This window comes from Podarcis vaucheri (assembly GCF_965113315.1).
Source record: "Podarcis vaucheri genome assembly, chromosome: Z".
Lineage (NCBI taxonomy): Eukaryota > Metazoa > Chordata > Lepidosauria > Squamata > Lacertidae > Podarcis > Podarcis vaucheri.
In genome coordinates this window covers 52,274,865-52,288,783 of record NC_138758.1, presented here as the reverse complement: position 1 = coordinate 52,288,783, position 13,919 = coordinate 52,274,865, and the positions used below count along the sequence as shown (strand labels likewise).

The 13,919-nt window shown below is 45.6% G+C and overlaps 1 protein-coding gene across 1 annotated transcript in view; it reads left to right on the top strand.

Annotated features, from left to right (window-relative positions):
* The window catches only part of LOC309523864 (mRNA export factor GLE1-like), a 47,965-nt gene that overhangs the window by 22,892 nt on the left and 11,154 nt on the right, over positions 1–13,919 (top strand). Inside the window, exons 9-12 of the mRNA XM_082208037.1 lie at positions 965–1,034; positions 5,902–6,044; positions 8,377–8,567; positions 10,850–10,979. Coding sequence (XP_082064163.1) covers positions 965–1,034; positions 5,902–6,044; positions 8,377–8,567; positions 10,850–10,979 — 534 coding nt within the window. The remainder of the gene's footprint in view (positions 1–964; positions 1,035–5,901; positions 6,045–8,376; positions 8,568–10,849; positions 10,980–13,919) is intronic.

The window sequence follows — 13,919 nt, the reverse complement described above, 5'->3', positions numbered from 1 at the left end:
CGGATCCCCAGACGAGTCCCCAGATCCTCAAACCATTCCCCCGGATCCCTTTATGAGTGCCTGGATCTATCTACAAGTCCCCGGATCCCCATGCAAGTCCCCAGATCCCTGTACGAATCCCTGGATCCTCAGACATTCCCCAGATCCTCGAACCATTCCCTGGATCTTCAGACCATTCTCCGGATCCTTTGACCAGTCCCTGGATCCCTGTATGAGTCCCTGGATCCTTCTACAATTCCCTGGATCCCTGTAGGAGTCCCTGGGTCTTCGGATGATTCCCCACATCCCTCAGTGAGTCCCAGGATCCCCAGACCATTTCCTGGATCCTCAGACCATTCCCCGGATCCCTGTAGGAGTTCCTGGATCCCTCTGTGATTCCCCATATGAGTCCCTGGTTCCTCGCAGGATTCCCTGGATCCCTGTACGAGTCCCTGGATTTTTGGACAATTCCCCGGATCTTTCTACCATCCCCCAGATCCTCGGACGATTCCCCAGATCCCTGTACGATTCCTTGAATCCTTGGACGATTCCCCAGATCCCTGTATGAGTCCCCGGATCCCTCTATGATTCCCCAGATCCTTGGACCATTCCGTGGGTCCCCTTACGATTCCCCAGATCCCTGGACGCATCCCCAGATCCCTCTATAATTCCCCAGATCCTTGGACCATTCCCTGGGTCCCCTTACGATTCCCCAGATCCCTCTATGATTCCCCAGATCCCTCTATGATTCCCCAGATCCTTGGACCATTCCCTGGCTCCCCGTACGAGTCCCCAGATCCTCTACGATCCCCCAGATCCCCGGACTTGTCTCCGGATCCTCGGGCGAGCCCCCTTTTCCCCCCAGGCCCCGCTTCCGGGAAGTGGCGGCCAATGGGGCTCCCCGAATCCCGGGAATGGGGGTTGGGCTGGGCGGGGAGATCCCAAATCCGGTGATCCTTTTCCTCTCCCCCTCCCCCTTTTCCAGGACAAGAAGATCAAGATGGATCTCCAGAAAGCCGTCACCACTCCTGTCAGTCAGATCTCGACCAGAGCAGGTCAGTGAGAGGCGGTTTCCTTTTCCTCCACTTCCTCCTTCCTTTTCCTCCACTTCCTCCTTCCTTTTCTTCCTTTTCCTCCACGTCTTTTTCTTCCACTTCCTCCTTCCTTTTCCTCCACTTCCTCCTTCCTTTTCCAATTTTCCCTCCACTTCCTCCCTCAATCCCCTTTTCCAACTTCCACTTCCTTTCCCAAAACCTGCCACTTCCACTTCCTGTTTCCCAACTTCCCGCTTCCTCTTCCTCCAGGATCCCAGCTGAAGGAGATCTTTGACAAGATCCACGCCTTGCTCTCCGGGAAACCCGTCCGACCCTTCACTTCCTCCTCCCATTTCCTGTTTCCCCACTCCCACTTCCTGTTTCCCAATTTCCCCTCCTCTTCCTCCTCCCTTTTCCAATTTTTCCTCCACTTTCTCCCTTCATCCCTTTTTCCTGTTTCCCAATTTCCCCTCCACATCCTCCTCCTTTTTCCAATTTCCCACTTCCTGTTTCCCAACTTCCTCTTCCAGTTTCCCAACTTCCCGCTTCCTCTTCCTCCAGGATCCCAGCTGAAGGAGATCTTTGACAAGATCCATGCCTTACTCTCCGGGAAACCCGTCCGACCCTTCACTTCCTCTTCCTCCCATTGCCTGTTTCCCCACTTCCACTTCCTGTTTCCCAATTTCCCCTCCTCTTCCTCCTCCCTTTTCTAATTTTTCCTCCACTTTCTCCCTTAATCCCTTTTTCCTGTTTCCCAATTTCCCCTCCACATCCTCTTCCTTTTTCCAATTTTCCACTTCCTGTTTCCCAACTTCCCGCTTCCTCTCCCTCCAGGATCCCAGCTGAAGGAGATCTTTGACAAGATCCACGCCTTGCTCTCCGGGAAACCCGTCCGATCCTCCGCTTCCTCCTCCCTTTTCCTTCCCAATTTTTCCTCCGCTTCCTCCTCCCATTTCCTCTTTCCCCATTTCCTCTTCCTCTAATTCCTTCCCTTCCTTCCTCCAGGATCCCAGCTGAAGGAAATACTCCCTTTTCCTGTTTTCCCATTTTTCCTCCACTTCCTCCTCCCATTTCCTCTTTCCCCACTTCCACTTCCTCTTTCCCAACTTCCCGCTTCCTCTTCCTCTTCCAGGATCCCAGCTGAAGGAGATCTTTGACAAGATCCACGCCTTGCTCTCCGGGAAACCCGTCCGATCCTCCGCTTCCTCCTCCCTTTTCCTTCCCAATTTTCCCTCCGCTTCCTCCTCCCTTTTCCTTCCCAATTTTTCCTCCACTTCCTCCTCCCATTTCCTCTTTCCCCATTTCCTCTTCCTCTAATCCCTTTCCTTCCTTCCTTCCTCCCTCCCTCCAGGATCCCAGCTGAAGGAAACACTCCCTTTTCCTGTTTCCCAATTTCCCCTCCACGTCCTCCTTTTTCCAACTTCCCAAATCTTCCACTTCCGCTTCCTGTTTCCCAACTTCCCGCTTCCTCTCCCTCCAGGATCCCAGCTGAAGGAGATCTTTGACAAGATCCACGCCTTGCTCTCCGGGAAACCCGTCCACTTCCTCCCTCAATCCCTTTTTCCCGTCCGACCCTCCGCTACCTTCTTCCTCATTTCCCCTCCAATTCCTCTTTTCACTTCCTCTTCCTCTAATCCCTTTCCTTCCTTCCTCCAGGATCCCAGCTGAAGCAAATATTCCTGTTTCCCAATTTCCCCTCCACCTCCTTTTTCCAACTTCCCAAATGTTCCACTTCCACTTCCTCTTTCCCAACTTCCCGCTTCCTCTTCCTCTTCCAGGATCCCAGCTGAAGGAGATCTTTGACAAGATCCACGCCTTGCTCTCCGGGAAACCCGTCCGATCCGGCGGGCAAAGCGTTTCCGTCGCTCTCCACCCGGAAGCCCTCAACTTTTCCTATTTTCTTTTTCCAACTTCCCAAATCTTCCACTTCCTCCTTCCTTTTCCAACTTCCCAGCTTCCTCCACTTCCTTTTCCAACTTCCCAATGTTTCTTCCCCTTTCCTGTTTCCCAATGTTTCCTCCACTTTTCCAACTTCCCATATCTTCTTCACGTCCTCCTCCCTTTTCCTGTTTCCCAACTTCCTCTCCGCTTCCTCTTCCTCTGATTCCTTTCCTTCCCATTTTTTCCTCCACTTCCTCTTTCCTTTTCCTGTTCCCAATTTTTCCTCCGCTTCCTTTTTCTTCTTCCCAGTTTTTATTCTGCTTCCTCTTCCCTTTTCCAATTTTCCCTCTACTTCCTCCCTTAATCCCTTTTTCCTGTTTCCCAGTTTCCCCTCCACTTCCTCTTCCCTTTTCCTTCTTCCCAATTTCCCCTCCGTTTCCTCTTCCCACTTCCTGTTTGACGCCTTACTCTCCACTTCCACTTCCTGTTTCCCAACTTCCTTTTCCTCTTATTCCTTTCCTTCCTCCGGGATCCCAGCTGAAGCAACTATTCCTGTTTCCCCATTTCCCCTCCACGTCCTCCTCCTTTTTCCAACTCCCCAAATTTCCCACTTCCGCTTCCTGTTTCCCAACTTCCCGCTTCCTCTCCCTCCAGGATCCCAGCTGAAGGAGATCTTTGACAAGATCCACGCCTTGCTCTCCGGGAAACCCGTCCACTTCCTCCCTCAATCCCTTTTTCCCGTCCGACCCTCCGCTACCTTCTTCCTCATTTCCCCTCCACTTCCTCTTTTCACTTCCTCTTCCTCTAATCCCTTTCCTTCCTTCCTTCCTTCCTCCAGGATCCTAGCTGAAGCAAATATTCCTGTTTCCCAATTTCCCCTCCACCTCCTTTTTCCAACTTCCCAAATGTTCCACTTCCACTTCCTCTTTCCCAACTTCCCGCTTCCTCTTCCTCCAGGATCCCAGCTGAAGGAGATCTTTGACAAGATCCACGCCTTGCTCTCCGGGAAACCCGTCCGACCCTTCGCTTCCTCCTCCCATTTCCTGTTTCCCCACTTCCACTTCCTCTTTCCCAACTTCCCGCTTCCTCTTCCTCCAGGATCCCAGCTGAAGGAGATCTTTGACAACTTACTCTCTGGGAAACCCGTTCCGACCCGCCGCTTCCTCCTCCCTTTACCTTCTTCCTAATTTCCCCTCCACTTCCTGTTTGCCCATTTCCTCTTCCTCTAATTCCTCCGCTTCCTCTTCCTCCAGGATCCCAGCTGAAGGAGATCTTTGACAAGATCCACGCCTTACTTCCTCCTCCCTTTACCGACCCACCGCTTCCTCCTCCCTTTACCTTCTTCCTCATTTCCCCTCCACTTCCTGTTTGCCCATTTCCTCTTCCTCTAATTCCTCCGCTTCCTCTTCCTCCAGGATCCCAGCTGAAGGAGATCTTTGACAAGATCCACGCCTTACTTCCTCCTCCCTTTACCGACCCGCCGCTTCCTCCTCCCTTTACCTTCTTCCTCATTTCCCCTCCACTTCCTGTTTCCCCATTTCCTCTTCCTCTAATTCCTCCGCTTCCTCTTCCTCTTCCAGGATCCCAGCTGAAGGAGATCTTTGACAAGATCCACGCCTTACTTCCTCCTCCCTTTACCGACCCGCCGCTTCCTCCTCCCTTTACCTTCTTCCTCATTTCCCCTCCACTTCCTGTTTCCCCATTTCCTCTTCCTCTAATTCCTCCGCTTCCTCTTCCTCCAGGATCCCAGCTGAAGGAGATCTTTGACAAGATCCACGCCTTACTTCCTCCTCCCTTTACCGACCCGCCGCTTCCTCCTCCCTTTACCTTCTTCCTCATTTCCCCTCCACTTCCTGTTTGCCCATTTCCTCTTCCTCTAATTCCTCAGCTTCCTCTTCCTCCAGGATCCCAGCTGAAGGAGATCTTTGACAAGATCCACGCCTTACTTCCTCCTCCCTTTACCGACCCGCCGCTTCCTCCTCCCTTTACCTTCTTCCTCATTACCCCTCCACTTCCTGTTTCCCCATTTCCTCTTCCTCTAATTCCTCCGCTTCCTCTTCCTCCAGGATCCCAGCTGAAGGAGATCTTTGACAAGATCCACGCCTTACTTCCTCCTCCCTTTACCGACCCGCCGCTTCCTCCTCCCTTTACCTTCTTCCTCATTTCCCCTCCACTTCCTGTTTCCCCATTTCCTCTTCCTCTAATTCCTCCGCTTCCTCTTCCAGGATCCCAGCTGAAGGAGATCTTTGACAAGATCCACGCCTTACTTCCTCCTCCCTTTACCGACCCGCCGCTTCCTCCTCCCTTTACCTTCTTCCTCATTTCCCCTCCACTTCCTGTTTCCCCATTTCCTCTTCCTCTAATTCCTCCGCTTCCTCTTCCTCCAGGATCCCAGCTGAAGGAGATCTTTGACAAGATCCACGCCTTACTTCCTCCTCCCTTTACCGACCCGCCGCTTCCTCCTCCCTTTACCTTCTTCCTCATTACCCCTCCACTTCCTGTTTCCCCATTTCCTCTTCCTCTAATTCCTCCGCTTCCTCTTCCTCCAGGATCCCAGCTGAAGGAGATCTTTGACAAGATCCACGCCTTACTTCCTCCTCCCTTTACCGACCCGCCGCTTCCTCCTCCCTTTACCTTCTTCCTCATTTCCCCTCCACTTCCTGTTTCCCAACTTCCCGCTTCCTCTTCCTCTTCCAGGATCCCAGCTGAAGGAGATCTTTGACAAGATCCACGCCTTACTTCCTCCTCCCTTTACCGACCCGCCGCTTCCTCCTCCCTTTACCTTCTTCCTCATTTCCCCTCCACTTCCTGTTTCCCCATTTCCTCTTCCTCTAATTCCTCCGCTTCCTCTTCCTCCAGGATCCCAGCTGAAGGAGATCTTTGACAAGATCCACGCCTTACTTCCTCCTCCCTTTACCGACCCGCCGCTTCCTCCTCCCTTTACCTTCTTCCTCATTTCCCCTCCACTTCCTGTTTCCCAACTTCCCGCTTCCTCTTCCTCTTCCAGGATCCCAGCTGAAGGAGATCTTTGACAAGATCCACGCCTTGCTCTCCGGGAAACCCGTCCGATCCGGCGGGCAAAGCGTTTCCGTCGCTCTCCACCCGGAAGCCCTCAACTTTTCCTACTACAAGCTGGCGGAAAAATTTGTGGTAAGAGGAAATTTCCCCAAAAGATGTCGATTTCCCCCCAAATCTATTTGCAGAATTGAATGGAATTGAATTTGATGGAGTGAAAGTGAATTAAATTTTAAATTAAATTCAATTAAAAATTAAATTAGGTTAAAAATTAAATGAAAAATTAAATTGAATTAAAGTAAAAATTAAGTTAAAAATTAAATTCAATTAAAAATTAAATTGAATTAAATTAAACATTGAATTAAGTTAAAAATTAAATTAAATTAAAAATTGAATTGAATTAAATTAAACATTGAATTAAGTTACAAATTAAATTAAATTAAATTAAAAATTGAATTGAATTAAATTAAACATTGAATTAAGTTAAAAATTAAATAAAATTAAATTAAAAATTGAATTGAATTAAATTAAACATTGAATTAAGTTAAAAATTAAATAAAATTAAATTAAAAATTGAATTGAATTAAATTAAACATTGAATTAAGTTAAAAATTAAATTAAATTAAAAATTAAATTGAATTAAATTAAACATTGAATTAAGTTAAAAATTAAATAAAATTAAATTAAAAATTGAATTGAATTAAATTAAACATTGAATTAAGTTACAAATTAAATTAAATTAAATTAAAAATTAAATTGAATTAAATTAAACATTGAATTAAGTTAAAAATTAAATTAAATTAAATTAAAAATTAAGTTGAATTAAATTAAACATTGAATTAAGTTAAAAATTAAATTAAATTAAATTAAAAATTGAATTAAATTAAACATTGAATTAAGTTAAAAATTAAATTAAATTAAATTAAAAATTGAATTGAATTAAATTAAACATTGAATTAAGTTAAAAATTAAATTAAATTAAAAATTGAATTGAATTAAATTAAACATTGAATTAAGTTAAAAATTAAATTAAATTAAATTAAAAATTGAATTGAATTAAATTAAACATTGAATTAAGTTAAAAATTAAATTAAATTAAATTAAAAATTAAATTGAATTAAATTAAACATTGAATTAAGTTAAAAATTAAATTAAATTAAATTAAAAATTAAAATAAATTAAAATAAATGGAATTAAAGAGATTTTGGGGGGGAAGTTTCCCCCAATATGTTGATTTCCCCCCGAATTTATTTGCAGAATTAAATTGAATTAAAATTGATGGAATTAAATTGAATTAAAGTAAAAATTGAATTAAATTAAAGATTAGATTGAAGGGAATTAAAAATTGAAGTAAATGAAAATAAATTGAATGAAAGTAAATGAAATGGAATTAAAAATGACATGAAATTCAAAATGAAATGAAATGAAATGAAAAATGAAATGAAATGAAAATAAATTAAAATAAATTGAATGAAAGTAAATGAAATGGAATTAAAAATGACATGAAATTCAAAATGAAATGAAATGAAATGAAATTCAAAAATGAATTATTATTATTATTTCTGGTATTATTATTATATTACTATTATTACTAGTATTACTATTATTACTACTACTATTATTTCTGATATTATTATAATATTATTACTATTATTATTATTACTATTATTATTATTATTATTATTATTATTATTATTATTATTATTATTATTACTATTATTATTATTTCTCCAGAAACAAGGGGGGAGGAGGTGGCCTCCCATTATTATTTTATTATTTATCATTATTATATATTACTATTTATTATAGATTATTATTATTATTATTATTATTATTATTAATTATTTATTAATTTTCAGAAACAAGGGGGAGGAGGTGGCCTCCCATTATTATTGTTTTATTATTTATCATTATTATAGATTATTATTTATTATAGTTGTTTATTATTATTATTATTATTAGTTAATTATTAATTAATTATTGATTATTGATTATTAATTTCCAGAAACAAGGGGAGGAGGAGGTGGCCTCCCATTATTATTGTTTTATTATTTATCATTATTATAGATTATTATTTATTATAGTTGTTTATTATTATTATTCTTATTATTATTATTATTAGTTAATTATTCATTAATTATTGATTATTGATTTCCAGAAACAAGGGGAGGAGGAGGTGGCCTCCCATTATTATTGTTTTATTATTTATCATTATTATAGATTATTATTTATTATAGTTGTTTATTATTATTATTATTATTATTATTATTATTAGTTAATTATTCATTAATTATTGATTATTGATTTCCAGAAACAAGGGGAGGAGGAGGTGGCCTCCCATTATTATTGTTTTATTATTTATCATTATTATAGATTATTATTTATTATAGTTGTTTATTATTATTATTATTATTATTATTATTATTATTAGTTAATTATTAATTAATTATTGATTATTGATTTCCAGAAACAAGGGGAGGAGGAGGTGGCCTCCCACCACCAGGCCGCCTTCCCCATCGCCGTGGTGGCTTCTGGGATCTGGGAGCTCCACCCCCCCGTCGGCCACTTCCTGTTGGCCCACCTCCACAGGAAGTGCCCCTACGCCGCCCCCCTGCGGCCGGGAGTCCCGGAGGGGGCGTCGCCCGAGGAGGGGCGGAGGTGATTATTGATTACTATTGATTAACGGTTATTAACGGTGGGTGGGTTGATGGGTTGGTGGATTGATTGACGGGTGGATGGATTGATGGATTGATTGACGGGTGGATTGACGGATGGATGGATGGATTGATTGACGGGTGGATTGACGGATGGATGGATGGATGGATGGATTGACGGGTGGATTGATGGATGGATGGATTGACGGATGGATGGATTGATTGATTGGTGGGTGGGTGGATTGATTGACGGATGGATGGATGGACGGATTGACGGATGGATGGATGGATGGATTGATTGACGGATGGATGGATGGATGGATTGATTGACGGATGGATGGATGGATGGATTGACGGGTGGATTGATGGATGGATTGATTGACGGATGGATGGATGGAGGGGTTGGTTGGTTGGTTGGTTGATTGACGGGTGGATGGGTGGATGGATTGACGGATGGATGGATTGATTGACGGATGGATTGATGGAGGGGTTGCTGGTTGATTGATTGATGGGTGGATTGATTGACGGATGGATGGGTGGGTTGATTGACGGGTGGATGGATGGAGGGGTTGGTTGGTTGGTTGGTTGGTTGACGGGTGGATGGGGGGGTGGATTGATTGACAGATGGATTGATGGAGGGGTTGGTTGGTTGATTGATTGATTGATTGATTGATGGGTGGATTGATGGATGGATTGATTGACGGGTGGATTGATGGATGGATTGATTGACGGGTGGATTGATGGAGGGGTTGGTTGGTTAATTGATGGGTGGATTGATGGATGGATTGATTGATTGATGGGTGGATTGATGGAGGGGTTGGATGGTTGGTGGATTGATTGACGGGTGGATTAATGGATGGATTGATTGATTGACGGATGGATTGATGGAGGGGTTGGATGGTTGATTGACGGGTGGATTGATGGATGGATTGATTGACGGGTGGATTGATTGACGGGTGGATTCATGGAGGGGTTGGTTGATTGATTGATTGACGGGTGGATAGATGGATGGATTGATTGACGGGTGGATTCATGGAGGGGTTGATTGGTTGATTGATTGATGGATGGATTGACGGATGGATTGATGGATGGATTGATTGACGGATGGATTGATGGAGGGGTTGGTTGGTTGGTTGATTGACGGGTGGATGGGTGGATGGATTGATTGACGCATGGATTGATGGAGGGGTTGGATGGTTGGTTGATTGATTGACAGATGGATTGATTGACGGGTGGATTGATGGATGGATTGACGGATGGATGGATTGACTGACGGATAGATGGATGGATTGACGGACGGATGGATGGATGGATTGACGGGTGGATTGACGGATGGATGGATGGATGGCTTGATTGACGGGTGGATTGATGGATTGATTGACGGGTGGATGGATGGTTGATTGACAGATGGATTGATTGACGGGTGGATTGATGGAGGGGGTTGGTTGGTTGATTGATTGACGGGTGGATTGATGGAGGGGTCGGTTGGTTGGTTGATTGACAGATGGATTGATTGACGGGTGGATTGATGGAGGGGTTGGTTGGTTGGTTGACGGATGGATGGGTGGATGGATTCATTGCTGGATTGATTGATGGATTGACGGACAAATTTTGATGAATTGTTTGATTAGTGGATGGATGGACTGATTCCTGGATTGATTGATTGATTGATTGATTGACGGATAGATGGATAGATTTTGATTGATTGATTGATTGATTAGTGGATGGATGGACTGATTGATTGCTGGATTGATTGCTGGATTGATTGATTGATTGACGGATAGATGGATAGATTTTGATTGATTGATTGATTAGTGGATGGATGGATGGACTGATTGATTGCGGGATTGATTGATTGATTGATTGATTGACTGATTGATAGATTTTGATGGATTGATTGATTAGTGGATGGATGGATGGATGGATGGATGGACTGATTGCTGGATTGATTGACGGATTGACAGACAAATTTTGATTGATTGATCAGTGGATGGATGGACTGATTGATTGCTGGATTGATTGATAGATTTTGATGGCTTGATTGATTAGTGGATGGACTGATTGATTGACGGATAGATGGATTGATGGATTGATTGACACCCGCCTCCCCTTGTCCCGCCCCCCAGGCTCCTGGGCTACCAATCCCACGACTCGGCCCCGGACCCCCAGGATTGATTGATTGACGGATCGATAGATTGAGATGAATGGATGGATTGATGGGTTGATTTCTGGAGAAATGGATTGATGGATTGATTGACACCCGCCTCCCCTTGTCCCGCCCCCCAGGCTCCTGGGCTACCAATCCCACGACTCGGCCCCCGAGCCCCAGGACAACTTCCTCAAGCGCATGTCCGGAATGATCCGCCTCTACGCCGCCATCTTGACGCTGCGCTGGCCCTACGGGGACCAGCAGGGGGTAAGAGATCCCGGAAGATTCCGGAAGATTCCGGGTTGGTCCCGATGAAACCCTGGGCTCCCTTTCCGGTGGGGGGGGCAGGGGGTGAGAGATTCCGGGAGATTCCGGGTCGGTCTAGATGAAACCCTGGGATCCCTTTCCTGGGGGGTGGGGCAGGGGATAAGAGATCCCAGGAGATTCCAGGAGATTCCGGGTTCTGGATGAAACCCTGGGATCCCTTTCCGGGGGGAGGGGCAGGGGGTAAGAGATTCCGGGAGATTCCGGGTCGGTCTGGATGAAACCCTGGGCTCCCTTTCCAGGGGGGAGGGGCAGGGGGTAAGAGATTCCGGGAGATTCCGGGTTGGTCCGGATGAAACCCTGGGCTCCCTTTCCAGGGGGGAGGGGCAGGGGGTAAGAGATTCCGGGAGATTCCGGGTTGGTCCGGATGAAACCCTGGGCTCCCTTTCCGGGGGGGAGGGGCAGGGGGTAAGAGATTCCGGGAGATTCCGGGTCGGTCCGGATGAAACCCTGGGATCCCTTTCCTGGGGGGGCAGGGGGTAAGAGATTCCGGGAGATTCCGGGTCGGTCCGGATGAAACCCTGGGATCCCTTTCCGGTGGGGGGGGGCAGGGGGTAAGAGATTCCGGGAGATTCCGGGTCGGTCCGGATGAAACCCTGGGCTCCCTTTCCAGGGGGGAGGGGAGGGGGTAAGAGATTCCGGGAGATTCCGGGTCGGTCCGGATGAAACCCTGGGCTCCCTTTCCGGTGGGGGGGGGCAGGGGGTAAGAGATTCCGGGAGATTCCGGGTCGGTCCGGATGAAACCCTGGGCTCCCTTTCCAGGGGGGAGGGGCAGGGGGTAAGAGATTCCGGGAGATTCCGGGTCGGTCCGGATGAAACCCTGGGCTCCCTTTCCGGTGGGGGGGGCAGGGGGTATGAGATTCCGGGAGATTCCGGGTTGGTCCGGATGAAACCCTGGGCTCCCTTTCCAGGGGGGAGGGGCAGGGGGTAAGAGATTCCGGGTTGGTCCGGATGAAACCCTGGGATCCCTTTCCAGGGGGGAGGGGCAGGGGGTAAGAGATTCCGGGAGATTCCGGGTCGGTCTGGATGAAACCCTGGGATCCCTTTCCTGGGGGGGCAGGGGGTAAGAGATTCCGGGAGATTCCGGGTCGGTCCGGATGAAACCCTGGGATCCCTTTCCTGGGGGGGGCAGGGGGTAAGAGATTCCGGGAGATTCCGGGTCGGTCCGGATGAAACCCTGGGCTCCCTTTCCGGTGGGGGGGCAGGGGGTAAGAGATTCCGGGAGATTCCGGGTCGGTCCGGATGAAACCCTGGGCTCCCTTTCCTGGGGGGGGCAGGGGGTAAGAGATTCCGGGAGATTCCGGGTCGGTCCGGATGAAACCCTGGGATCCCTTTCCAGGGGGGAGGGGCAGGGGGTAAGAGATTCCGGGAGATTCCGGGAGATTCCGGGTCGGTCCGGATGAAACCCTGGGATCCCTTTCCTGGGGGGGGCAGGGGGTAAGAGATTCCGGGAGATTCCGGGTCGTTCCGGATGAAACCCTGGGATCCCTTTCCTGGGGGGGGCAGGGGGTAAGAGATTCCGGGAGATTCCGGGTCGGTCCGGATGAAACCCTGGGATCCCTTTCCTGGGGGGGGCAGGGGGTAAGAGATTCCGGGAGATTCCGGGTCGGTCCGGATGAAACCCTGGGATCCCTTTCCAGGGGGGAGGGGCAGGGGGTAAGAGATTCCGGGAGATTCCGGGTCGGTCCGGATGAAACCCTGGGCTCCCTTTCCTGGGGGGGGCAGGGGGTAAGAGATTCCGGGAGATTCCGGGAGATTCCGGGTCGGTCCGGATGAAACCCTGGGATCCCTTTCCTGGGGGGGGCAGGGGGTAAGAGATTCCGGGAGATTCCGGGTCGGTCCGGATGAAACCCTGGGCTCCCTTTCCTGGGGGGGGGCAGGGGGTAAGAGATTCCGGGAGATTCCGGGAGATTCCGGGTCGGTCCGGATGAAACCCTGGGATCCCTTTCCTGGGGGGGGCAGGGGGTAAGAGATTCCGGGAGATTCCGGGTCGGTCCGGATGAAACCCTGGGATCCCTTTCCGGGGGGGAGGGGCAGGGGGTAAGAGATTCCGGGAGATTCCGGGTCGGTCCGGATGAAACCCTGGGATCCCTTTCCGGGGGGGAGGGGCAGGTTTAAATAGAACTCATTTATTTGACTTAATTTTTCTAATTTTAAATGTATTTCATTTGCATTTATTTTCTTTATATTATTTATTTTTATTTACTATTTAATTTATAGATTATATATTTATCTATGATTTATTTTTACGGATTTGATTGGCGCTTTATATTATTGCTCCGATTCGATTTGTGTCCTTTTTAATTTCCTCATTTCTTTTTATTTTATATTATTTCTTTTATATGTACTTAATATTTATATTTATATTATCGCTTTATATATTTATATATATATATATATTTATATATTTATATTATATTATCGCTTTGATTTGATTTGTGTCCCTTTTTAATTTTTATTTATTTATTTATTGATTGTTTTTATTTCTGGTTTTATTTGTGTTATTTTTAAATTTATTTTAATTTGTTTTATACATTCGTTTTATACGTATTTGATTGGATCGGCGCTTTATATTATTGCTCCGATTCGATTTGTGTCCTTTTTAATTTCCTTATTTATTTTTATTTTATATTATTTCTTTTATATGTACTTTATTTGATTTGCCCTTTATATTATCGCTTTGATTTGATTTGTGTCCCTTTTTAATTTTTATTTTTTTATTTATTTATTTGGTTTTATTTTTGGTTTTATTTGTGTTATTTTTAAATTTATTTTAATTTGTTTTATACATTCGTTTTATACGTATTTGATTGGATCGGCGCTTTATATTATTGCTCCGATTCGATTTGTGTCCTTTTTAATTTCCTTATTTCTTTTTATTTT